The sequence below is a fragment of the Microtus pennsylvanicus genome, chromosome 8 (genome assembly GCF_037038515.1).
Source record: "Microtus pennsylvanicus isolate mMicPen1 chromosome 8, mMicPen1.hap1, whole genome shotgun sequence".
In the NCBI taxonomy this organism is placed as follows: domain Eukaryota; kingdom Metazoa; phylum Chordata; class Mammalia; order Rodentia; family Cricetidae; genus Microtus; species Microtus pennsylvanicus.
Genome location: NC_134586.1, coordinates 78460259 through 78484461, shown reverse-complemented (window position 1 = coordinate 78484461; position 24203 = coordinate 78460259). Strand labels below are relative to the sequence as shown.

General features: G+C 40.3%; 2 protein-coding genes and 1 pseudogene across 2 annotated transcripts; 1 reads left to right on the top strand and 2 right to left on the bottom strand.

Annotated features, from left to right (window-relative positions):
• Positions 1-2178: 2178 nt before the first annotated feature.
• Mad2l1 (mitotic arrest deficient 2 like 1) lies at positions 2179-7771 on the top strand. The gene is made up of 6 exons (XM_075983928.1): positions 2179-2647; positions 3027-3173; positions 5249-5369; positions 6231-6334; positions 7031-7210; positions 7307-7771. Exons 1-5 carry the CDS (start codon positions 2575-2577, stop codon positions 7201-7203), a joined length of 618 nt encoding a protein of 205 aa, XP_075840043.1. The 5' UTR covers positions 2179-2574; the 3' UTR covers positions 7204-7210; positions 7307-7771.
• Positions 7772-9447: 1676 nt separating this feature from the next.
• LOC142855360 (transmembrane protein 144 pseudogene) lies at positions 9448-10378 on the bottom strand (annotated as a pseudogene).
• Positions 10379-21606: 11228 nt separating this feature from the next.
• LOC142855605 (vomeronasal type-1 receptor 48-like) lies at positions 21607-23172 on the bottom strand. The gene is made up of 2 exons (XM_075982063.1): positions 23164-23172; positions 21607-22533 (listed from the first exon to the last, which is right to left on the bottom strand). Exons 1-2 carry the CDS (start codon positions 23170-23172, stop codon positions 21607-21609), a joined length of 936 nt encoding a protein of 311 aa, XP_075838178.1.
• Positions 23173-24203: the final 1031 nt, after the last annotated feature.

The window sequence follows — 24203 nt, the reverse complement described above, 5'->3', positions numbered from 1 at the left end:
CCACCCTCTTCTGACCTACACTAGACACTGCACTCACATGCATAAACCCACAATCAGACATATACATAAATAATAACACAAATAATAGAGATGCAGCTCAGTCAATAGAAGCCTTTTACAAAGTCCTGGTTTCGATTCCCACCACTGAATAAACTGGGCGTGAAGTTGCACACTTTGGATTCTAGCTGTCAGCTGGTGGAGGCAGGAAGGTAAGAAGTTCTGATCATCCTTGGCTACATAGAGAGTTTTAGGCCAGCTTGGGATACATGAGAGTTTGTCTCAAGAACAATACAAAAAAGAAACCAAGTAACTCTAAATTTTGTGACTGAAAGGAAAAAAGAATTAAAAAAATAACCAAATATTTCCAATCCATACAATAAAATCATTACTGCAAGAAAATACTATTTGGCAGATGAAAATTGCACAAAAATATGATACATATATGTAGTTTTATGAGATTTAAAATAAACTGCTGAGTTTCAAGAACCCATTGACAAATGTTTGCAGTATGTATGATGCACATATATTAAACTCTAAAAAGAATATAAGTTCTGTGTTGTATTTCAATTCAACATTTCATTCTGAAGTTTGTCATCCTCAGACACATGCCTAAGAACCATTAACAAGCATTCGACTGTGGTGTCAAAGGTTTTATTGTTCGGGTAAACACTGCCCTCTTCTGGCAATTGGAAATAGTTGTGGAGCTACACAAAATTCTTTATGTGTTATTACTGCAAACCACTCAACAAATTGTGTACACTAGCTAATCAGTAAATGTTCTTGGCTCAAATCGTTCCACCTCCCCCCCCAACAAAAAAACCTCCTCACAGCAATGAAGAAGCTTATCAGAATGTTCAAACAGGGATGCTTTAAAAAGAAAATAAATTAGACAGTCTAAATTCTCCAGTAAATCAACCACTAACAAGACACTGGATCTTGAACTCTATAACCACTCTAGACCTTAATTCCTATTTAAAAGATTACTTAACTAAGTCATTAATGGAGTTCTTCAGCCTTCGTGTGCTTCTAGATTTAGAAGAAAAAAATACTTTTCAATACCCTAGTAAAAAAATAGGCCTATTTAAGACAATCTCCATATTTGTTTTAATAAAAATTGACTGTTTATTGTTTGAATTCTCTTTTAAAAACAGGCTCAAGTTTTATTCCTCCCTGTTCACACATTTTTTTTTTCTTAAACAATATACAGCAAGAATCCACTGAACTGTGAGGAAAAGTAAACTCAAAAAGCTGAGAAGTTTCTAAGAAGCGTTTTATAGTATTTCTTTTGATAAGCTGGGGGGGGGGGCGTGTTAAATCAAGTGCCCAAAGTTAACAGGAAAGAAAGAAATCTTCAATGATTCCATAATCTTAAATGTTGCCATGATAAATCCACCATTTGGGGGAAAAGAGCAGGGCACCTCGGCTTTATCTATGCCACCATTTCATTCTTCTTCCTCATCTGTCATAAATTCTTGCTCCACACTTTCTTTCTCTGATATATCCCTTCTAATTTAACTTTTCTGGCAACTATTTAGTATAGGCTCTAAATTCCTAAAACATTCACTATACTATCTAGTCGATTGGTTTCAAAGTGTGGTCTGAGTACCAGCACTGCCAACACTTGGGACACTTAGAAGGCGTGACCATCTCCCATCTCCTGGACTCCGTACACTGTACAATAGAAAAAGTGTAACATGAATACCATGTGTGATCCTATACGGTGCGATGCAGACTTTAAATACTCAAAAAGTAAGAATATATGAACAAAGGATTTAAAAGCAGGCTAATTGCAAAGAAAAGGTTTCTGTAATTCTCTCTGTGTGTGTGTGTGTGTGTGTGTGTGTGTGTGTGTGTGTGTGTGTGTGTGTGTGTGTGTGTAAAACCTGCATAGGGGTCAACTCTCTTCGCACAGGGTGCAGCAGACGTTTTCTAGGACCCAGTCGCCTTCATCTTATTTCTCCAAAAAAGTCGCGTTTCCACGCAAAACACGGGTTCTCCCACACCTGAAACTACCCTGGAAGCTTCCCAGCCTCAGGAAGAGGCGGACCACTGGCTCGGCAGGCGAGCTGCCCCCTCACCACGGCTCGGCCTCCTCCACACCACCTGACCAGCGACCCACCCTGCCGTGACGGCCGCGAACGCAGCGCGAAGCCCACTCTGCGCCTGCGCGAGCAGGCCACCAGCGAGGGCGGAGCCAGCGCCGGATGCCAGTCGCTCTGGGTGGGGCTTAGGGGCAGTTCGCTGGTCTTGCGACTGGGCTCACAGCGGAAACCGCGGTTTAGGACGGAATCTTCAGGCGCAGAGACTGACCAAAGCGGGTTCTGTAATGTAGGAGGAGCTTAGGGCGGAAGCCGGAAGCAAGGGGCGGTTTTAGGGAGAGATTAGTGTTTATAGGACCGGGCTGGGCCGGAAAGCGAAGGTGTAGGTGGGGCTTAGGCACGTTACGCATGCGCACGGCGCACCCAGCGGGCTGCGTAGTTACTTTTGAACCGGGTGGCGGGGAAAAGCTGAAGGAGCTGAGCCATAAGGCGGCCGTGTGCCTGAAGCTGACAACGTTCTCCGTTAGGCCTAGCGATGGCACAGCAGCTCGCCCGGGAGCAAGGCATCACCCTGCGCGGGAGCGCGGAGATCGTGGCCGAATTTTTCTGTGAGTTTTGAATGCGGCCTGAGAGCGGCCTGGCCCGGGTCCTAGGACGCGCACTGGGGCAGAACCACTGCTTGGTCTCCCTCTCATTTCACCTGCAGAGGGGGGTCGGGGACGCTGCGCCGCCCTGCACATACTTCGGCCTCCTGGAACGGAAAGGGTTTACCCAGATCATCACCCCACTCGCTCTTGAAAGCTGGAGTCTATGTTGCCAGCCTCCGACCACACACTCTGTATTTACACTTAGATTGCGATACGGTGCAGGTTGGCGTTGTTGGGTTAAAGGTTTTCCGTGTCGTTTTGTGTCTACTCTGCTTTCTGGAAGACTTTACAAATGTGAGTAGATGTCTATAGCTTTATTTTTTTTTCTTTTCGCTTTCAGCATTTGGCATCAACAGCATTTTGTATCAGCGTGGCATATATCCGTCGGAAACCTTTACTCGAGTGCAGAAGTATGGACTCACTCTGCTTGTAACTACTGACCCCGAGCTCATAAAGTATCTCAATAATGTGGTGGAGCAGCTAAAAGGTAATCACGTTTGAAGTTTTACATCTTCTAGGGTTATTTGTAAGGGTTACATAAGGCAATATAATATGCCTTCTCAAATATTGTGCTTCTGAAATGGGAGGAAGCAGATAATGGAGAGAAATCCCACCCTTTCTCCCACTGCTTTGAAGTAGGTTGAATGTCTGGACATTGTTTATTCATTGGTAGCTCGGTGATGTGCTGCCTGTTGGTCCAATACTTATTCCCATCTATTTTTATTCCTTCTAGAATTCTTATTTCTTGAGTTGTGCATCACTTAGGATTTCTGTGTTTAGCCTTGTATCCCCAAACATAGTCTTCCGAAATACCAATTCTAATAGCATTCTAAGCGTCTTTTATCTCTTTGAGTTTTTATTTTATGTGTTTGGATGTTTTGCCTGGGTTATATCTGTATGTACCAGGTGCATGCATGGTTCCTGAAGAGGCCAGAAGAGGATGTCAGTCTCAAGAAGAGCAGCCAGTGCTCCTAACCACTGAGACATTGTTCTGGCTTCCAGAACAGAGTGTTTCAGTTTGTTTCAGCTATAGTTTTATTACAGTGTTCATTGCATTTTTGTTAGCTTCACCAATAAAATGGCCTTCTTTTGGTGACCATCTGAATGTAGTTAGCTTGACATCTCTTTAAGACCATATTCTTTTTTTGTTTTGTTTTGCTTTTGAGACAGGGTCTCTCATAGCTCTGGCTTTTCTGAAACTTGCTATGTAAACAGGCTAACCTTGAACTTAAAGAGATCAGCCTTCCAAGTGGTGATACTAAAGGCATTCACCACTATGCCCAGCTTAAGGCCATGCTCCAAAACATTCTTTGCTATTCCTATCCTATCCACAGTAGAGTATTCGTCAACACTTGGGCAGGTTGAGTATAAATTCATAAGCAAAAATGGTAGGGTATACTCTCTACAAATTTTCTCGGTCTCACATTACTGACATTTTAATCTGGATATTTAGTGGGAAGCTTTCCTGTGTATCTAAGATAATGTGGCAACATCCTGTCTCCTGCTCACCAGATGCCAACCTTCCTGGCTATGACCATCAGATACCTCTGTATATTGCCATGGGAGCCTGGTATACAAAGTTGCCTTTGGTTGAGAATTTCTTTGGTAGATTAGACAGCTAGGCTAGAAAAGATAAAGCACTTGGTAAATATGTGGAGATAGGGTTCTATTCTCAAGTGCAAAGATAACATACCTAGAGGAGTATCTCTCATCATTCTCGCAAACATGCTTTATATTCTGCAGAATAAAACCTAAATGTAGGATGCTCTTCCAAACTGTGTATCAGGGACTAGCTCAACAGTCCGAAGAAAGTCAGAAATCTGAAAACTACTTCAGTGATTCTTACTCAAAGATAATCGAGTAAGTCTGAAGAGTCGTAAGCATGACATCTGCTTTGTTGCATCTCTACCAGTGTATCCCCATAGCTTTGCATCCTAGTGTCTGGAGACCCTCTCCCTTTTTACCCCTTTCAGCTAATTTACTGCCAAGACTGATAGGTTGGAAACAAGGTTAATTGATCACTCTGCTTAAAACATAGTTCTGGTGTTCCAGATTCTTAGAAGCAGTTTCTTTATTCAACGCATAAGATTTTATATGATATAGCATCTTGATTTTTCATAATATATATTGTCCCTTTCTTTGCAATTATAGTATCCTGTAAAATTATATATGCTCTTCTGAGTATTTAAAGTCTGGACTTCCCTCTCCTTTGTCCATTTAGTGTAAAAACTAATCCTTCCTTCACCCAGTAGAATGGATCAGAATTTTTTTTATGCTCTAATGCTGTCTTTCTGTTCCTAACAGCCACCACAGATGAGGCATGGCAGTTGTTTTCACAGTGGTTAGATGAAAGCCTATGCCTTATTGTAATTGTGGATTACAGGGAAAGTACAGGTTTCACCTATTAATCGTCGCACCTATTAATAATATGGAGAATTTAAAAATTGACTGAATTGTTAATGGGGAACTTTTTCCTTATGTGTGAAAGGATGCCTGACATAGTGGTCTTTAGAAGAGAGTTGTGTTATGGTTAGAACATAAGAGATGCCATGTGTGTTGCAGATTGGCTCTACAAGTGCTCAGTCCAGAAACTGGTGGTGGTCATCTCCAATATTGAAAGTGGAGAGGTCCTTGAAAGATGGCAGTTTGATATTGAGTGTGACAAAACTGCAAAAGAAGATGGGTAAGTATGGATTAAATTATTTCTACTTTGTTTTTTTTTTTTTTACAACTTCTATTGTTATGAGTTCAAATTGTTCTGAACTGATTTCTTAACTGAGCTATGGTATGTTTTTAAAGATACTGACTTGTGAGGGACTTCTGAGTTCCTCTTAGTCTATTAGTAGTTGTGGAGATAAGATGCTTTTTTAACATGCTGCCTTTGGCTACCTCAATGAAATTTGACCTTCATGTTTCTGGTTATACCGAACTATGATATGATATGTGGGCCATTTAATCAGGTGCTTACAGGGACTGTTAACTTCAGGAGATGAACCTAGACCCATCCCTAACTTAGATGTAGCTCTACTTCCTCTAATGCCATGAACGTTTTTTGAAAATCGCTCTACATCGGAAATGCCTGTTATGCTAAGCATTGTTTTCTGTAATTCCTGTAATGAAGAGCATTTTGTTCTTTAATCTGTAGAAAATTTCGAGCTTATAAAAATGTTTATGTGTAATTTATTTTACTTACTAAGGAGTTAGGTATTTGGATGTTAAAAATGCCCAAATTCTACCACGTTTATGTGTTAGAATCGATTTCCCTTTATCTTAGAGTTTCTGGATATATCCTTATTGAGAATGGTTGAGAAACTTACTGACCATCATGCACTGAATGACCTGATACTAAGATCAGCCCTGAAGGATTATGGGATGGACAGATGCAGATGCAGTAGCCCAAGAATACCATTAGCCGTTAATCTTTAGTCTCCTAATGTATTGGTTCTGTGTTGTTGGAAGCATTTTGCTCAGATAAATGGTCACCAGTGTATGATAATTAACTTAATGAAACCTAGCATGAGTCATTTGTTTGGTTCCTTTATAGTGTTTGTAGAGAAAAGTCACAGAAAGCCATCCAGGATGAAATCCGTTCAGTCATCAGGCAGATCACAGCTACTGTGACTTTTTTGCCACTGCTGGAAGTTTCTTGTAAGTATTGTACAACCTTAAATTTTCTGTGGGAAATGAATGCTACTGTTGGGAGGATCCCCATTTATTAAATCTCTTGATTTATCACTGCCTTGTAATATAAGTGGGATATGGGAAGCAAAGTGCAGCATGAACCACACATGTGTGTTCCAGAAAAAGTGAGGGCAAGGACTGACGAGATGGCTCCGTGGATAAAGTACTTAGCAAGCGTGAGGTCCTGACTTAGGGTCCCCAGCACCAGGACCCTCCAGATGGTTATGGTGGCCCACCTATATATAACTCCAGTCCAGAACACCACGGTGGGATCACCAGAGCAACCGGCTAGCAAAACTAGCCATCCTGGCAAGCTCCACCTTGGCTTGAGAAATCCTTCCTCAGTGAATAAAGTGGAGGGGCAGTCATTAGCTTGGGAACTCCACACGTGTGCTCCCCACACACGCTCAGAAAATGAGAAAAAAGTGAAAACACTGAAAAAAGTGAAGATATCAACAGTACCTTCTCAGAGTTTCTTACAACTCCTTTTCCTATCACTTTCTACTACAAAGTATATTCGTTTCTAAACTCGGTTTTCTTGAGGAAAATAATGAGAGCAAGCTAAGCTAGCTCTTTAGCGAGGGGGTTTCAAATAAGTTCCAGTGAGAACGGTGAGGACAGCTTCAAATCTTAAGAAATACTGTAATCTCGTTTCCAACTTAGGTTCATTTGATCTGCTGATTTACACGGACAAAGATTTAGTTGTACCTGAAAAATGGGAGGAATCAGGACCCCAGTTCATTACCAATTCTGAAGAAGTCCGTCTACGCTCATTCACTACCACAATCCACAAAGTGAACAGTATGGTGGCCTACAAAATCCCTGTCACTGACTGAAGAGAAGGTGAGGAAACAATGAAATTGGCATTCTCAAGTGTTGTTTTTCCAGAAATTAAATCAAATATACTTGATATCTTCTCTTCCCTTGGTTCATTTTCAGGTAAAGAAAGCCAGGATCCTTGTTTGATAAACGTTCCTTGTTGTTCCATTTCTTGGGTTCCTCCTGGACTTGCCATGAAGTCAGCATAACAAGACTGCTGCACATTAAGGCAAACCGATCTTTGTCAACATTGTGGAGTGGAGTCCTTTAAAAGTGGTCATTGTAGATAGGAATTCTTTTGTTAGAAAGCTAAATGAATCCTTAACCGTTTAGCTCAGGAATCTTGACCAGGAAATAGAGAAGCATATAATGTAAATACAGCAGAAGGAACTGAGGCTTTGTTTAGTTCTGAGAGTCATGAATACTGCCTTACTGGGTCCTTTTGTCATTTCTCTTTGTATATAGACCCCATATTGAAATGCATGCTAATTCATTGATTTTAGTGTTTATACCATGAACTCACAAAGCAATTGATGCTGATTAGTTTCTGTAATAAAGAACTCTTGTTTTTAATGTTTTATAAAATCAAGTTTTAAATGACAGTGATACAAAAAATTAAGTTAACTTGTGTTTTACATTTGTGTTATAGTGTCTATATAAATAGTGTGGTGTTATGGTCAGATACTGCAGTAAATTGAGTGAGTGGATTGTTCACTTTGGTCATTTGCTGCCTTTTTATCACAACAGTGCAGGTAATGTGAAGAGACAATGTCCTTTGAAATTAGTTCAAATACTATGCTACAGTATCCTGGTTTTTGGGTTTTTCCTGTCCTATATATTTATTCTTAAGTTGTCATATCATCATTTTAATGACATTTCAAGTAAAAACTGAAATGGGTAAAAGTCATTACCAAACATTGTCTGCGCTATCAATTCAGTTATTAGACAGGGACTCCAGTGGCATCGCTATTTGGAGAGGTAAATTGGGGCGTGAATAGTAAGAATAGTAGTTTTTGATAAGTTCTAAGTTTTTCCTGTCTATAAACTTGGTTCCCCTTTGATTAACATATAATAACAATAGCAAACAAGTTTAAAGTATTTGTCAGGCAACAAAACTTTTGTGAATATACTTACAGATTTAACTACCCTGGACAACAGACTTCAAGACACTTGCTATCGTTAAACTCCCCATCACAGGAAGCATGCCAGGCCAAGGGCTCAGGTCCAGAACCACATAACTCAGATTGAGTATCAAGGAAGCTTAAGCCTAGACAGGTACAGGATGCTATTTTGTTTCTCTAGCACAGCCAAGTACTGCAGTATCAGGAGGGAATGGGTAAGAGGAACAGCCAAACACAGTTACTGTGTTAAGGGTGCAGACACCATGGTAATGAGCCGTGTGCTCATTTGTTAACGTTCTTTCCTCAAAATCACTTAAAGTAGGATCAAAACAAAATACTCCCGATTAAAATGATTCTAAGTAATTGTATTTTAGAACAGAAATAAAGTTGTGTCATCCAACAAGTATTCCCCCTTTAAGTTGAACCTAATAAACTAAAACCTTTATTATAGCAACTCTAGAATGTTCTCCAAATTTGGAACCATGTATACACACATTGCTTGTGGTTGTATACATTATATCACATATTGTGAGTGGTGGTGGCTCACTCTGCGGATGGATTTTATCTAGAAAAGTTACCAAAATACTTTAAGCTAAAAAGGGCAGACAGTGTTAAGAGCTCAACAGTATTAAAGTGAAAGTAAATTTGGGCAAAAAACAAAAAAATAATGAGTTGGCTTTCTAAATATTCAGCAACCATGATGCTTACTTTATCAAAGGGGCCCTTTATCTTTGACTTTGAATTCCATACCTGAGTCTGAGTTCCTTCCCTCAACCACCAAACTTTATTCTGTTCCTCTTCCTTATTCAGTTATAAATATGGGTGGTAATTTTCTTTATACAAACTCCATCCTTTTTTCTGGATTATGGCACCCTCAGACAGGATGGTCCAAGAATGCAGCATGTCTTTGAGCTACCCAGACAAGTCCTGCCTTAGTTAACAGCTCAGTGTAAGGGCTTTCCACAGTCTCTTCATTTTCATGTTTGTGGAGTGAACAGTCATTTATCCATTCCCAGAATGGCAGAGATCCATTGCTATAACTATACAGACTGTTTAGCCTAAGCAGTCCTCAGTATTAACTTGTGTCAGAGAGGCATTCTAGCAACCACTGCTGCCATCTGCTGGTCTTCCTGTGAAAAATTAGATTTCAGAAAAAGCAGTGCACAAAGGCCCAAGTGTGTCGAGTTGATGTAGAATGCAAGCATCATCAGTAAGTAGTATCAGAAATCCTGTGTCTCCTTGAAAATGGAGATACAGCACAGCATTAAGTCCATGACCAGCAGTGATGACTGGAAAGCTGATCATGGAGCTCAGAGAGTGCTTGACTGAACCAGCAGCGATGGTCCATAGTACCCCTGACAGGAAACCTGGTCAGACTGCCTCTGGATACAGCTTTGGCCTATTTCATGGCTACACAATAGGCCACAAAGTAGACTACTACTGGAGTGTGCAAAAAAAGTCAAATGATACCAACTAGCACCTGCATATGTGCTGTCATCTTCCTGTGGTCCTTGATGTAAATAATTGGTACAAATGTAGATGCATATAGAGTATTTGAGATCACTGCAAGGCTGCATTCACAATGCAGTAGAACATGGCAAGAAGACTACTCACCCAGGAGGAAATGGCACGGGTCTTCAGTTGTGTTGATTACAGACACTGTCATCAGTGTGTGTTGTCCACAATGCATGGGTTATTCAGAATTTCACTTTTGATAAGGTGAGAGCACTTACAGAGAGCACTTACAGCTGTCAGTCCAGTTCCAAACTGATTCAGTGTGGGGCTTGACACTTCTGCATCCTTTCCAAACAAGCCAAAACTTGAGCTTGCCCAACCATTAAGGTTTTAAATGATCCTCAAATAGGGTTCCCAAGAGGTAAACCAATAGTTTTGATCATTGTTCCCTGTTGCCGAAATGCAGCCAGCAAGCATCACAAAAGGCCAGAATTGATGACAGTGTAGTATCAAGTTGACTACCACGGTGACCAACCAAATGCCAGCACGAAGCACTCACTGAGGGAACGTCTCCTCGCCAGTGTCATTTTATAAGTGGTACAAAGGTGGAGCCAAATGAGAATTACTACAGCAGAGGAGAAGTAGCCATGGTGAAGTCTGTTCTGTTATTGCTCGTGGTTGCATAGGTGGCAGAGAACTCTCTCAGTTTGCTCTGAGAGTTTCTCCAGGGAGTGGGAATCTTCAGACCCACATGACCTTGGTGGGTGCTCACTGCACTAACTGCAGAACCCAGCCCAGCTATTCCTAGAATCCTCTGTACTCTTAATAGTGTCAACCTCATGTTTCTTACAACTTGGAGCACCACGCTTTCAGCCAATGGCTTAATAGTAAATCTAGGTGGGAAAACTAAACTGAATACTCAAGAGAGAGAAGACAGTCAAGAGAAGCCATGTAGCTGCCTGCAGGAGACAGACGCACCTGAACCTTACCAGGCAGCTGGGAACAAATGAAAAGCCTCGACCAGTACACTTCCAGAGGATCCAGTATCTTCTGACCTCTGGATTGCCCACACCTGGTGCACATACAGGGAAAATACATACGTAATTTTAATTCTAAAGAAAACAGAATTTTTACTGATTTCTTTTTTCTTTTACCCACTTCTTTTATTGAAAAAAAAACAATAGACCTAACATACATTTATCTTTTTTTCCCTTATATTTTAGGCTTTTTGAGACAAGCTCTCTCACTGTAACCCAGGTTGGAATTCATGTAGCACAGGTTGCTCAAGAATTTGCAACCTCTTCTAACTCAGCCTTCCTAGGGCTGGAATTGCAGGCGTGAACTACCATGCATGTGTTTCCTGCTTTCTGCTATAACCAGTCACATTAAATACACTGAAAACACTGCTGGTGTCCCCACTGACCATTCCCATATACTTTGTGTGAAACCATTCCTTGACCAGTAAGTTCCTGTTACTCCTCCCTGAGTCTGATAGCTGACTCTCTGTCTCTCATTTTTACTGTTTATAAATATCTCATACAAATTAAATCCCACTGTTTATAGTGATAGTTCATTTGTGTTTTAATAAATAAAGCTTGCCTGAAGATCAGAGTGCAAAGTTAACCACACTAGTCAGCCGTACAGTCCAGGTGGTGGTGGTGGACACCTTTAATCTTTGCACTAGAGACGAATATAAGGCAATTTGAGACAGGAGCCCGCAGTCTGAAGATTTCGTAGAAGTAAGAAGAGCTCTCCAGTGGTTGGTTGGTTTGCTTTTCTAATCTTCAGCTTGAACTCCAATATCTGTCTCTGAGTTTTTATTATTTGTGCTACAACTGTTTGTCAATTTGTGTATGTTTTATTATCCTGATGTCCTCAGGGTTACCCATACAGTATATCTCAGAATTCCCTTTTTACCGAGTAATATACTGTGTGTGTATGAACCACACTTTATCTGCTTTTCCATCTGTGGATGTTTTGATGCTTCCATCTTTCAGCAGTGTGAATAATGCAGTTGCAAATGTGGATCTGCATATGTTTTGAGTACAGGCTTTCAATCATTTGGGGGATATACCACAATACACTGCAGGATTGTATGAAAATTCTGTTTTTCACTTTTTGAGGCACCAAAATTTTTTTTTCTTCAATGGATGTTATTGTTGAGGACACTCAACAATATTGTATGTTACAACATAGCCAATTTATAAGTAAATTCCACTTTCTTTCCATCTGTTCAATATATTAGTGCTGGTAAGGTTCTAACGCCCCTTGCTAGTGGTGTAATGTTTTCAAAGCCCTTCCATTTTCAAATCGTTACAACACATATCCTTATGATGTTTTAGGTCTATAAATGTTTATGCTTGCTATGTCTCCTTTGTGTACTGACCCTTTAAAATATATAATACCTATTGTATTTTGTCTTTTTGATTGAAAGTCTTTACCTTGTGTTGGTACAGCCATTTTTGCTCTCTTCTGCTTGTATTCTGCCTGGAATGAATATTTTCACCCCAGAGTTCCGCTGATGTGCTGCAGCTCCTTCTCCCAGACATTGGAGAGAGATTCAGTGTTAGCTAATACACATACTAACTATATCATGAATAAGGTGTCATTGGCATATCCTTTCTGTCTAATGGCAAAAACTTTAAAGGTCCATTCACCTGCCTTGTGAAAGAAGTTCGCAGACAGAGAGGATTATTCAAGATCTATTACCTGAGATGAATCCCCAACAGGGCTGCAGCTTCTATCTAAGTACCAACTGCACAAAGATAGCTACAGTGCCAGGCCCTGCTCTGAATTATACTCTAAAGGGTGGACTTTTAAACATGGGACTCAGTATTCCCTGGAGCTACTGTGGAGCCTAGCACAGTTTGTTTAATGTAGCAGCCACTGGCTACTACCCACCTACAGGGCAACTAGAACTCAGTGCGCCCATAGTACCAACGTCTGTGCCAGACTAGTATTCAAGGATTGCCTGACCTTCTGGGAGGCTTCAGCCCAACATAGTCATTGTAGGGCACTTATAGATTTGTCCAATAGATGTTCCTTTTCTTCAACTAGGTGTCTAAAGTGTAGCCTGTGCTCACCTTCAAATACCACAAGAAAAGGATCAATTTGAACTCCCTGAGTATATGAGAGGATACAAAATAAATAGACATGGGTATACAGTGTTCATAGGAGGCCATAGGTATACTTTGTTCCTAGAAGGCAGGGAACTTGGAAGAGAGTGCCCTGTAGAGTAATTACCTCTGCCTCAGCCCCAAATTTGGGGAAATACAATGAGCAAGTGTAGAATTGTAGCACAGATACAGAAACCTCATGGCTTGTGATTGACCCCTGCCTGAACTAAGGGAGACCCCTATTGTAACCAAGCCTAATCCCACAATCTGTTTCTGCCCCTAACCCCCGAGCAGGCAGAAGTCAATGTGTGAAGAAGGAAAAGGCAAGGAACACTGAGATGTAGTGCTGTCCCCTGGTGCTTCCACAATCAGTATCTTATAAGTGTAGAAAAACAAACCTAAGCCCTCTTATTTGGTACACTGACTGACACTGCAGACTTAATACCCAGCTTTGAAGGGTTCCTGAGCTAAAGGGGGTCACTGATTGAAAACTGGGATCTGTGACTTGGAATGGCAAAGTGGGGAATGATCCTAAGGGGTTGCAGGTGATGAATTTTTGGATTCTGAAGGTCTCTCAACTTCAGCAGCCCATGCATTCCAACTGCAACCTGTGATGGTGTTCTATCTGCTTTTGCCTGAGGGAACAAATCTTGTCACATCAGCAGAGCAAGCAGTGTCCTTTCCTACAGAAGATGACAGGACTGACAACTCTGATGTCCTTCAGGGCCTATCTATCATTTTCTGGTCCTGTAACTAGCCCCTACAAGGCCCCTAGAGGTGAGATACACAGTGTGGTCCACAAGGAGGTTTGCTGTATTTCCAAAGAACTTAACGACTTTGCCATTTCATTCAAGTACATGTCTGGGGAATATGTGTGGGAGTGGATTTTAAAGTTGTGGGTTAATGGCAGAGGAATATAAAACAGAATCACTCTGACTTTATTGATATGAGTTCACTGAGCAGAGCTTTCAGGGTTAACATTGAGACTCACACATTTTTAAAAACATCAAGAGGTTGCTGAAGTATATGTCCAAAGATGACCTACTGAGAAAGGGGCTGAAGGTGCCTCATATCCCTTGGTTTAGTGTTAATGGAAGGGTTTTAAGACTCAGGGTAATTACAATGTTTGGATGGATTCACTGCTTAAAACCTGTCTTGGTGCTGGGGAAATGGCTCAATGGTAAAAAATACTTGCTCTCTTCCAGAGGACTCAAGTTCAGTTCCCAGAACCCACATTGGGCAGCTCTAAATTAGAGTTTTACTGATAGTTACCATTCTTAAGAATTACCTCCAAACTTTTACCAAGGTGGATATACACTAGAGAAAAAGAAACTATCAGACTTTCCTGGCCTATGGGATTCAAGGGACATACATCTGCATAATAAAGGCAATTAGAGCAAGTTCATAGCCAATATCAGCTTACATGGAGAGAAACTTTCCCTAAAATCAAGAGGTAAAGGATGTCCACTCTCTCCCTACCTATTCAACACTTAAGGTCGTGCTCAATCTCCTTAGCAATCAGGGAAATGCAAATCAAAACAACTTTGAGATATCATCTTACACCTGTCAGAATGGCTAAAGTCAAAAACACCAAGGATAGCCTTTGCTGGAGAGGCTGTGGAGGAAGGGGTACACTCATCCATTGCTGGTGGGAATGCAATCTTGTGCAACCACTGTGGAAGTCAGTGTTTCGGTTTCTCAGGAAATTCGGGATCAACCTACCCCTCGACCCAGCAATACCACTCTTGGGAATTTACCCAAGAGATGCTCTATCATATGTCAAAAGCATTTGTTCAACTATGTTCATAGCAGTATTATTTGTAATAGCCAGAACCTGGAAACAACCTAGATGCCCTTCAATGGAAGAATGGATGAAGAAAGTATGGAATATATACACATTAGAGTACTACGCTGCGGTAAAAAACAATGACTTCTCGAATTTTGCATGCAAATGGATGGAAATAGAAAACACTATCCTGAGTGAGGTATCCCAGACCCAAAAAGATGAACATGGGATGTACTCACTCATAATTGGTTTCTAGCCATAAATAGGGGTCACGGAGTCTACAATAGGCGAATCTAAAGAAGCTAAGTAAGAAGGTGAACCCAAGGAAAAACATATAGTTATCCTCTTGGATAAGGGAAGTAGACAAAATTTCCGGGGAGAAAAGTGGGATGTTGGGGGTGGGGTGGGATGGGGGTAAGGGGAGATGGGGAGAGAAAAGGTAGAAGGAAAGGAGGGGGGACTTGGGGAAACAGGAGGATCGGGATAAAGGAAGGTTGGATAGGGGAGCATGGAACCCCATTTCTTAGTTAAAGGACCCACTTTAGGATGGGCAGGAGACTTGACCCTAGAGGGGCTCCCAGGTGCCCAAGCTGAGGCCCCCAGTTAGTTCCTTGGGCAGCTGAGGATAGGGAACCTGAAATGACCCTATCCTAGAGCAATACTGACGAATATCATGCATATCATCCTAGAACTTTCATCTGGCGATGGATGGAGATAGAGACAGAGACCCACACTGGAACACTGGATAGAGCTCCCAAGGTCCCAAGGAGGAGCAGAAGGAGGGAGAACATGAGCAAAGAAGTCGGGACCACGAGGGGTGCACCCACCCACTGAGACAGTGGAGCTGATCTACTGGGAGCTCACCAAGGCCAGCTGGACTGTTACCAAAAAAAGCATGGGATAAAACTGGACTCTCTGAACATGACGAACAATGAGGGCTGATGAGACGCCAAGGACAATGGCACGCGGTTTTGATCCAACGCAATGTACTGGCTTGGTGGGAGCCTAGCCAGTTTGGATATTCACCTTCCTAGATATGGACGGAGGGGGGAGGACCTAGGACTTACCACAGGGCAGGGAACCCTGACTGCTCTTTGGACTGGAGAGGGAGGGGGAGAAAAGTGGGGGGAAAGGGAGAGGGGTGGGAGGAGGGGGAGAAGAATGGGAGGAGGGGGAGGGAAATGGGAGGCTGGGAGGAGGTGGAAATTTGTTTTTTTTTTCTTTCTTTTCTTTATTCTCCTTTTATCAATAAAAAAAATTAAAAAAAATATGCACTTTGAAAAAGAAAAAAAATACAAGAATGAGATCTGATGTCCTCTTCCATCGTGCAGGCAGACATGCAGACAGAATATTGTATACATGATAAATAAATAAATAAATCTTTTCTTAGAAAAAAAAAAGACAGGCACCTACTCAGATTAAAGGGATGGGAAAACATTTATCAAGTAAATGGACCTAAGAAACAAGCAGGTGTGGCCATACTAATTTATAACAAAGTTGACTTCCAACTTAAATCAATCAGAAGAGATGGAGAGGGACATTTTTTACTCATAACAGGAACAATTCATCAGGATGAAGTCTCAATCCTGAATATCTATGCCCCAATATAAAATCACACACGTACGTAAAAGAAACATTACTAAAACTCAAGGCTGCCATCAAACCACACACACTAATAGTAGGAGACTTCAACACTCCTCTCTCACCAATTGAGGGGTCAATCAGACAGAAACCTGACTGCTCTTTGGACTGGAGAGGGAGGGGGAGAGGAGTAGGGGGAGGAGGAGAAGGGTGGGAGGAAGGGGAGGGAAATGGGAGGCTGGGAGGAGGCAGAAACTTGTTTTTTTCCTTTTCTCAATAAAAAAAGAAATAATTCTGCTATAAAAAAACTTTAACACATTGAAGAAAGAAATGGAAGAAGATATCAGAAGATGGAAATATCTCCCATGCTCATGGATCTGTAAGATTAACATAGTCGAAATGATCATTCTATCTAAAGCAATCTACAAATTCATTGCAATCCCCTTCAAAATTCCCTCACAATCTTCACAGAAACTGAAAAGATAATGTTTAGTTCCATATGGAAACCCAAAATGCCTAGCAAAATACAACACTCACGAATGATAAAAGAACTGGTGAAAGTATCACCATTCACAAACTCAATTTGTACTTTAGAGATATGTTAATAAAAACAGCATTGAATTGGCACAAAATCAGACATGTTGACCACTGGAATGAAACTGAAGTCTCAGGTGTAAGTCCACATATTCAACAAATTTTTGATGAAGAAGCTAGAGATATACACTGTGGGAAAAAAAAAGACAGAAAATGGTGCTAGTCAAATTGGATGCATCTAGAATACAAAATGCATCCATAGTTATCACACTGCATAAAATTCAACTCCAAAAGGATCAAAGAACTCAACATATGGCTAGATACACTGAATTTCATAGAAGAGAAAGTAGGGAATAGCCTTGAACTCAATGGTACAAGGAAAGACTTTCTGAACAGAATACTGGTAGTATAGGAACTAAAATCAAGAATTAATAAATGTAACCTCATGAAACTGAAAACCTCCTGCATGGCAAAAGATACCATCATTCACACAAATCAGAAGGACACAAAATGGGAAAAGGCATTTACCAAGGACTAATATGAAAAGAACTTAAAAATAGACATCAAGAAAATAACATAATTTAAAAGTGGGGTACCGAGAATTCTCAAAGAGGAAACTCAAATGTCTGATAATCACTTAAAAACTTCTCAATAATTTTAGTTATCAGAGAAATGGAAATAAAATATACATCAGAATGGCCAAGATCAATAAAACAAAAGACAGATCAATATTTTGAAAAACTGTGGAATAAGGAGATCACTCTTCCATTGCCAGTGGAAGTGTAAACTTGTATATTTGATGTGGGACTCCCCTCTGTATGCTGTGAAAATATTTTATTACCACTGGTTAATGAATAAAGCTGTTTCAGTTAATGGCTTAAAATCAGTGTGGCAGTTATTCATGAAGCTGGGAAGAGATTCAGCTATACCACCATTGGCCTTATACCCAAAGGGCACTTCATCCTACTACAAAAACATGTGTTTAACTATGTTCACTGCTGCTCTATTCATAATACCCAGAAATTGGAAACAACTTAAATGTACAACTCTGAATGAATGAATATTAAATGTGGTATATTCACACACTGGAATATTATTTAGCCATTACAAAAATAAAACCATGAAATTTGCAGGTAAATGGATAAAACTAGAAAAAAGATTTTGAGTGAGGTAACCCAGACCCAGAAATACAAAAAATGATATACATTTGTTTAGATGTGGATTTTAGCTGTTATGTCATTGATAAGGAAGCTACAATCTATATAACCACAGAGGTTAGGTATAGAGTAAGGGAATAGAGGAATGAATGGATCTCCTTAGGAATGACATATAGAATAGATGATGCTGGATGGATGGATGGATGGATGGATGGATGGATGGATGGATGGAGGAGTTGGAATGGGAAAATTAAATGGGAATAGGGAAGGAAGAGTGGGGAAAGAAAGGGAATGTTGATGGAGGACGGTCATTGGTTAAGTAATAAAGAAACTGCTTGGCCTCATAGGTTAAAACATAGGTGGGAGGAGTAAACAGAACAGAATGCTGGGAGGAAGAGGAAGTGAGCTCAGAGGCCATGCTCCCCTCTACTGGGCACAGACGTGATTCAGCTCCGACCCAGGATGGATGTAGGCTAGAATCTTCCCAGTAAGTGCACCTTGGGGTGCTACACACATTCTTAGAAATGGGCTAGTCCAGGTGCGAGAGTTAGCCCAGAAGAGGCTAGATATAATGGGCCAAGCAGTGTTTTAAAGAATACAGTGTCCGTGTAATTATTTCGGGGCATAAGCTAGCAGGCATCCGGGGTGCTTGGGACGCAGCCCTGCCGCTCTTATTACAACAGAATGTGGAGAGAGACAACTAAAACTAAGGAACCTTTGAGGGGTTGTATGGGAATATAATACAGTAAAAACTTACATATATATCTGAAGGTGAAATAAATTAAATCACCAAATAACAGAGGAGACAACCACAAATGAATATCTCTAATCACCAAAATGAAGATTCTAGTACGAAGAATAGGTTATATCTGATTGAGTTGTTAGACAAATGGGCCCCATGGAAACCACCAAACAACCCAGTCTATCAACAAGGCCATTTATTGATTGATCTCCCAAATGGGTGGTAAGGCCTTTTTTCTGAGGACAATACCCTGCAAAAATCATTGAACACGGAAAATTTGAGCTGGTGCCTATCTAGAACCTCACCCCTATGGTTTAGTGTTCATCATTCTGGAAGGTGCTCTGCACACGAACCCAATTTCAAACCCTTCAAGCTACAGTGCCCTGCCTGCCTCCAAGATATGCTGCTGCAATAGTGGCACAAAGTTTGTGTGAACAACCAACCAATATCTGATTTGATTTAAAGGATGCACTCCATGAGATGAAATCCATACCTGACACTGCTTGGGTGATTAAGATCCTGACATGAGATAGGCCATGGGGAAAACCAAATTCAGTAGAATTTCTACATTCTGCTATAAAAACATAGCAATAAAATGACTCGTAATGACATTCTACTATACTCATAGATTAGTGCTTTTCTCAGCCATCATCAGAGAAGCTTCCTCTGGGAGCACATGGGAACGAATACGGAGACTCACATACAGACAGTATGCAGAGTGAGACCTAAAACATTCAGTCCTACATGGGATATCTCACTCAAATCTTTACCTTCAGGACTCAGGGAACTCTGTGGAAAAGGATATAGAAAGAATGTGAGAGCAAGAGGGATTGAGAATACCAAGAAAACAAGGTCTATTTGTTGGAGACTGATGGTAACTAGGTAGGGGTGCAAGGATTAAGGAAATGTCTGTTTGAAATAAATTGAGACAGAAAACACAGGATAGATTCGAGGGACTGCCATCTAACTCTGCACAGCCCCAAGTTTATTTCAGAGCCTGCTTATATACAAAAGCAGAACAAAGCACAGCATAGACAGTCAGTATCTAACCACAAGATTATTCCTGTCCTGGTGTAAGCAACTTCTTCTGTCTGGATTTTTCTGTCAGCTTAATCAGACCTTTCTCACAACCCCCAAGGGTACTAGAGCAAGCAGAGCAGGCAAGCTTGAACTCAAATGACGTTTTAAATCAGAATTGACTCCAGATGGAAACTGAGTCACACATGGGCTTCTACACCTTCTAAACACAGCACACCAACACACATATAAATTCAGAGACAGGCACTGCACAGGTCTGTACTACGTAAGGTCCTAGAGCTGAGAGAAGTGGACACAGGATCGCAATCCTAACTTGGGAGCTATCTTCTTTTCATAGCCTCTTGCAAATGAAAGATAAGTTTTCTTCAAGGGAGCCTCACTAGGGAAATAAACCACTCTTAAGGCTAGTTCCCATGCCCTGTAGTAGATAATCAGCACAAAATAATATAAATGGAATATTCACAGATACTTTACATCTGTAATATGACTTTTGTTTTTTTGTGTTTTTATAAGATTTCTATGTGTGCAAACATGTGTGTTTCTATGTCTGTATCTCTTTTGCTTTCTCTTTGGCTCTTTTTCTTCTTTTTTCTATTCTTATCTACTTGTTTTTGTCTTATCTTAGTGTTGTTTATTGGAGGAGATGTGGTGAAGAACTGAGAGGAGGAGGAGGAGGGAAATCCTAATCAGAATATATTGTATGAAACAAACCTCTTTTAAACAACAGAGAATAATGTTTTAAAAGGCTGGAGCATAGTGGTAAATACTTTTATCCCAGAGTTGTAGTGGCAGAGACCAAAGAATATCTGGGGCTACCATCTTGGCATATCTGATAAGCCCCTTATCACAGGGAGAGATGCTTTCTCAAAGCTCCAGGAGAATGACATATGAAGAACCACAGCCAAGGTTGTCTCCTGGCCTTAATGGACACATTCACACACACATCCTTAAGATGTGCACACACACACACACACAATACATTGTAGAGCATATATGTAGATATAAACTACTTTTATCTGACAATTTTTCAGGAAGCATAGATGGAATGAAGTGCAAATACATGCAAACTTCATGTTAGAGTGTTTAAGTAACTGAAGAGAAAAAATAGAAAACGAAGCTCACATTATTTTTATGAATTCAGAGAAACTATAACTAGGAAACAGAATTAAAACTACAATCAAATATTTAAACTATTCCTGATAACTGAGTTAGATTAAAATATTTTCAAAAGAAAAACTTAAAATGTCAGTATCAGCGCCAGGTGGTGGTGGCACATGCCTTTAATCTCAGCACTTGTGAGACAGAGGCAGGTCTATCTCTGTGAGTTTGTGGCCTGCCTGATCAAGAGAAGCTAGTTCCAGCACAAGATCCAAAGCTCCAGAAACCCTGTCTTGAAAAAACAATGAACAAACAAAACAAAACAAAAAACCAAACCAACAAAAAAGTATCAGTAAAGGGCTTCCTTTGAGTGACCTCAGCATCAAGGGAACATTTATGATATAAAGTAAAAAGGAGAGAGTAAGAAAATTCCTGTAGAAATTTCAACTTATGGTGTACAATAGACTTAAAGGACTGTATAGTATTTAGCAGCAGAAATATCACAAGAATGTGTATGTGTTATACCATAAATTATATTTAAATATGTGAAGAATCTTGATTTGCTACAAGGACTATCAAACAGTTAATGAAAAGTCTGTTTTTGAGAAAAAGAAATTGTTGAGGCTGCCCTAGCCTCACTCCTTACAACCATCTGTCTGTCCAGTTCCCCGAGATACAGTGACCTCTTCTGATCACCCAGGTCACCAGAAATTCACACATGCATACAAGCTGGCACAACACTCTCCATATAAATTAAAATAAATATATTTTAAATAAAAATACAATTTTTTTTTACAAAATCTGGTGGTATTTTGACCGAATGTTTTTCAGCATATTGATTATTCTGTTATCAGAACTGATTTGTATTAAAGGAGTAATTGTGGGATAGACATTCATCACAATCTTCTGAACACTCAGGATGACTGGGTTGTACATCCATAACAGGACTGCAGTGGATGAGATGATGAAGTCCACCCAGTACATGACCACAAAGAAAGTCACCAGAAGCAAGATGGTCTGGGTGGCCTTTTTCTCAGGGGATGCTCTCGGGTGGCTGAGGCTGTGAAGATATTGGCATTGTCTCTGATGTCTGAACAAGATTATCACCATGTATGCACTTGTGGTCAGCATAACTCCTACAAGAAATACATCTCTGGAGGTTGTCACTGTTAACACCAGTACCCTGATGATGTAGTTTGTGGGGAAGAGTGAGCAGGATTTAGTGACCTTCATCTGATTGGTCTCACTTACATTGGTAAAACCACCGACATAGATGATCAGGTTGCTATTGAAAGACAAAGTGAGAGACCAAATATAGAAGCAAGCATAGATTATGTACTTCTTTAGCTTAAGTTTAAAGTTTGCCAAGAAAGAGGTACTGGGACTGATAGTGACAGCCTGGAACACGCTCAGGAGGCAGGTGATGCAGATGGAGAGGCCTCTCGTCACCCTGCTTATGTAAAATGTTGCCTTGCATTTGATGTCATTCTGAATGTTCAGCGACTCAAATATGTCTGTAATCCAAACAAACCCTCCAAAGAGGAGCAACATTGTGTGGATGAAGGTCAGCTGACAAGAGATCAGGTCCATGGGCTTAGGTCTGTGAAATAGGGTTATGAAAGTGTAGAAAACAAGGAGAAATATATTGGCAAGGACTCCAAGTCCAACTTGGAAATAAAGGACATTGTTTAATGAGGACAAAGTGGGAAATGTAGTCATCTTAAAAGCATAGTGGAAGCATATTTCATATACCTAGAAAAATAATAGAGTATACATCAAACTTGTGACTCACTCGTCAACATGTTTATATCATCACTGTCTTTTACCTACCTATTCTTGATTTATCTGTCACTTTATTTTTATTGTTCCAAACTAGATATGGCCTATATTTCTATATGACCTCCATGTAATTTCTGTATATATAGCATATTGTGCATATTAAATGCATTGTCACCCACATCCTATACAAATTTACATTTTGTGTGCCTGTATTGCACTGTGGACCTCATGTCTTAGAAAAATCAATCCTACTGATTTATATTGCCTTATTTTATACTTAACACCTAAAATGGTAGTGATGAACATAGTATTAATCATACTTGTAGAACTGAACAAAAATTATTCTGATCTGGGAAAAATCAGAAATCAAAAAAAATCAAGTGAGTTAGCCTCATAGTTTATAGTTTTAACAAGCTCTTTTTTGAACTATCCAGGTTTAGATTCATAATTCTAATGGAATCACAGTAATAAATGCATGATGACCCTACTATTTTTGGCAGTAAAAAGTCTATCTCAATTCATTCGGTTTTATATATATATATGAAATCTTACATCCCTTAGGTCTGGAACTGAAGACATAGCTACAACTGGAGACCATTAGTGCTCTTTCCATGCCTTGTGAATTGTATAACCATTATGCTCATAAATGGTCCTACACGTCTCTCTGTTTACTTCCAATCTCATTTAAACATTTTGTGAACTTGACTTCAGGTTCTAACTCCCAGCTAACTAACTCCCAGCTTCCGAGGAAAACACTATTTTTTCTTTTCTTTTTTGAGGGCAGGGAGGAGATAAAATGGTAACAATGTGAATCCTTGTGTCTTCTTCAGCCATTTGTATTGTTATTTTATCTACCTACATCCTCCTTCTGTATTTAATCCCCTTCCCCTTCCCTAAGGAGCCTCCCCACCTGCTTTTCCATTTCCCTTATAGGATCAATTGTATTCTGCTATTCCCCTTTATCGACTCCCACCTTCTCTGGATTTGCATCCCTCCTCCTCTCTAAGGAGACCACTTTCACTCTCTCCCTGATCAGCTTTTACCCTTCTATTACTTGTCCCCTCTCCATTCTTCTCTACTCCCACCCCCATCCTGGCCATGGTCCCATTTTGCTTTCCTGGCATCTGTAGTTACTACAGGCTACATATTCAAATCTGCAGAAGTGGAGCCAGGAGTCTCTAACAAGAGAGAACATGCCACACTAAAGAAACACTATTTTTAGCACATTGTGACAAACATGAACTTGCCACAGATGACCGTATAGTAATGCTGTTTTGGAATTTCTGTTTTAAAAGAGATTCTTTCCCATGCAGTGGAAATCAAGGTCCTCAGTGTTATCACACATCATCAACACACAGACAGTTTTACAATTTTAATCAACATTCTTGACCTTTGGTAACGATGTTAGTTATTTGGCTCTGGAACAAGTGTCATTATTTTATCAAATTAATTTAATTAGGTACTTTAAAATTGGTTTTGTGATAGAAATAGAAAACAATTACCTTGATTAAGATTTTTCTGGCCTGGGTCTGAAAAAGCCTGGGATAAAACCGGACTCACTGAACATAGCAGACAATTAGGACTACTGAGAACTCAATGGGTTTTTGATC

Excerpts from the sequence above, each read along its gene's own strand:
- Mad2l1 (XM_075983928.1), top strand. The coding sequence starts at position 2,575 with ATGGCACAGCAGCTCGCCCGGGAGCAAGGCATCACCCTGCGCGGGAGC. Across the intron at positions 2,648-3,026 it reads GATCGTGGCCGAATTTTTCT|CATTTGGCATCAACAGCATT; the intron begins GTGAGTTTTGAA and ends TTTCGCTTTCAG. Across the intron at positions 6,335-7,030 it reads GCCACTGCTGGAAGTTTCTT|GTTCATTTGATCTGCTGATT; the intron begins GTAAGTATTGTA and ends TTTCCAACTTAG.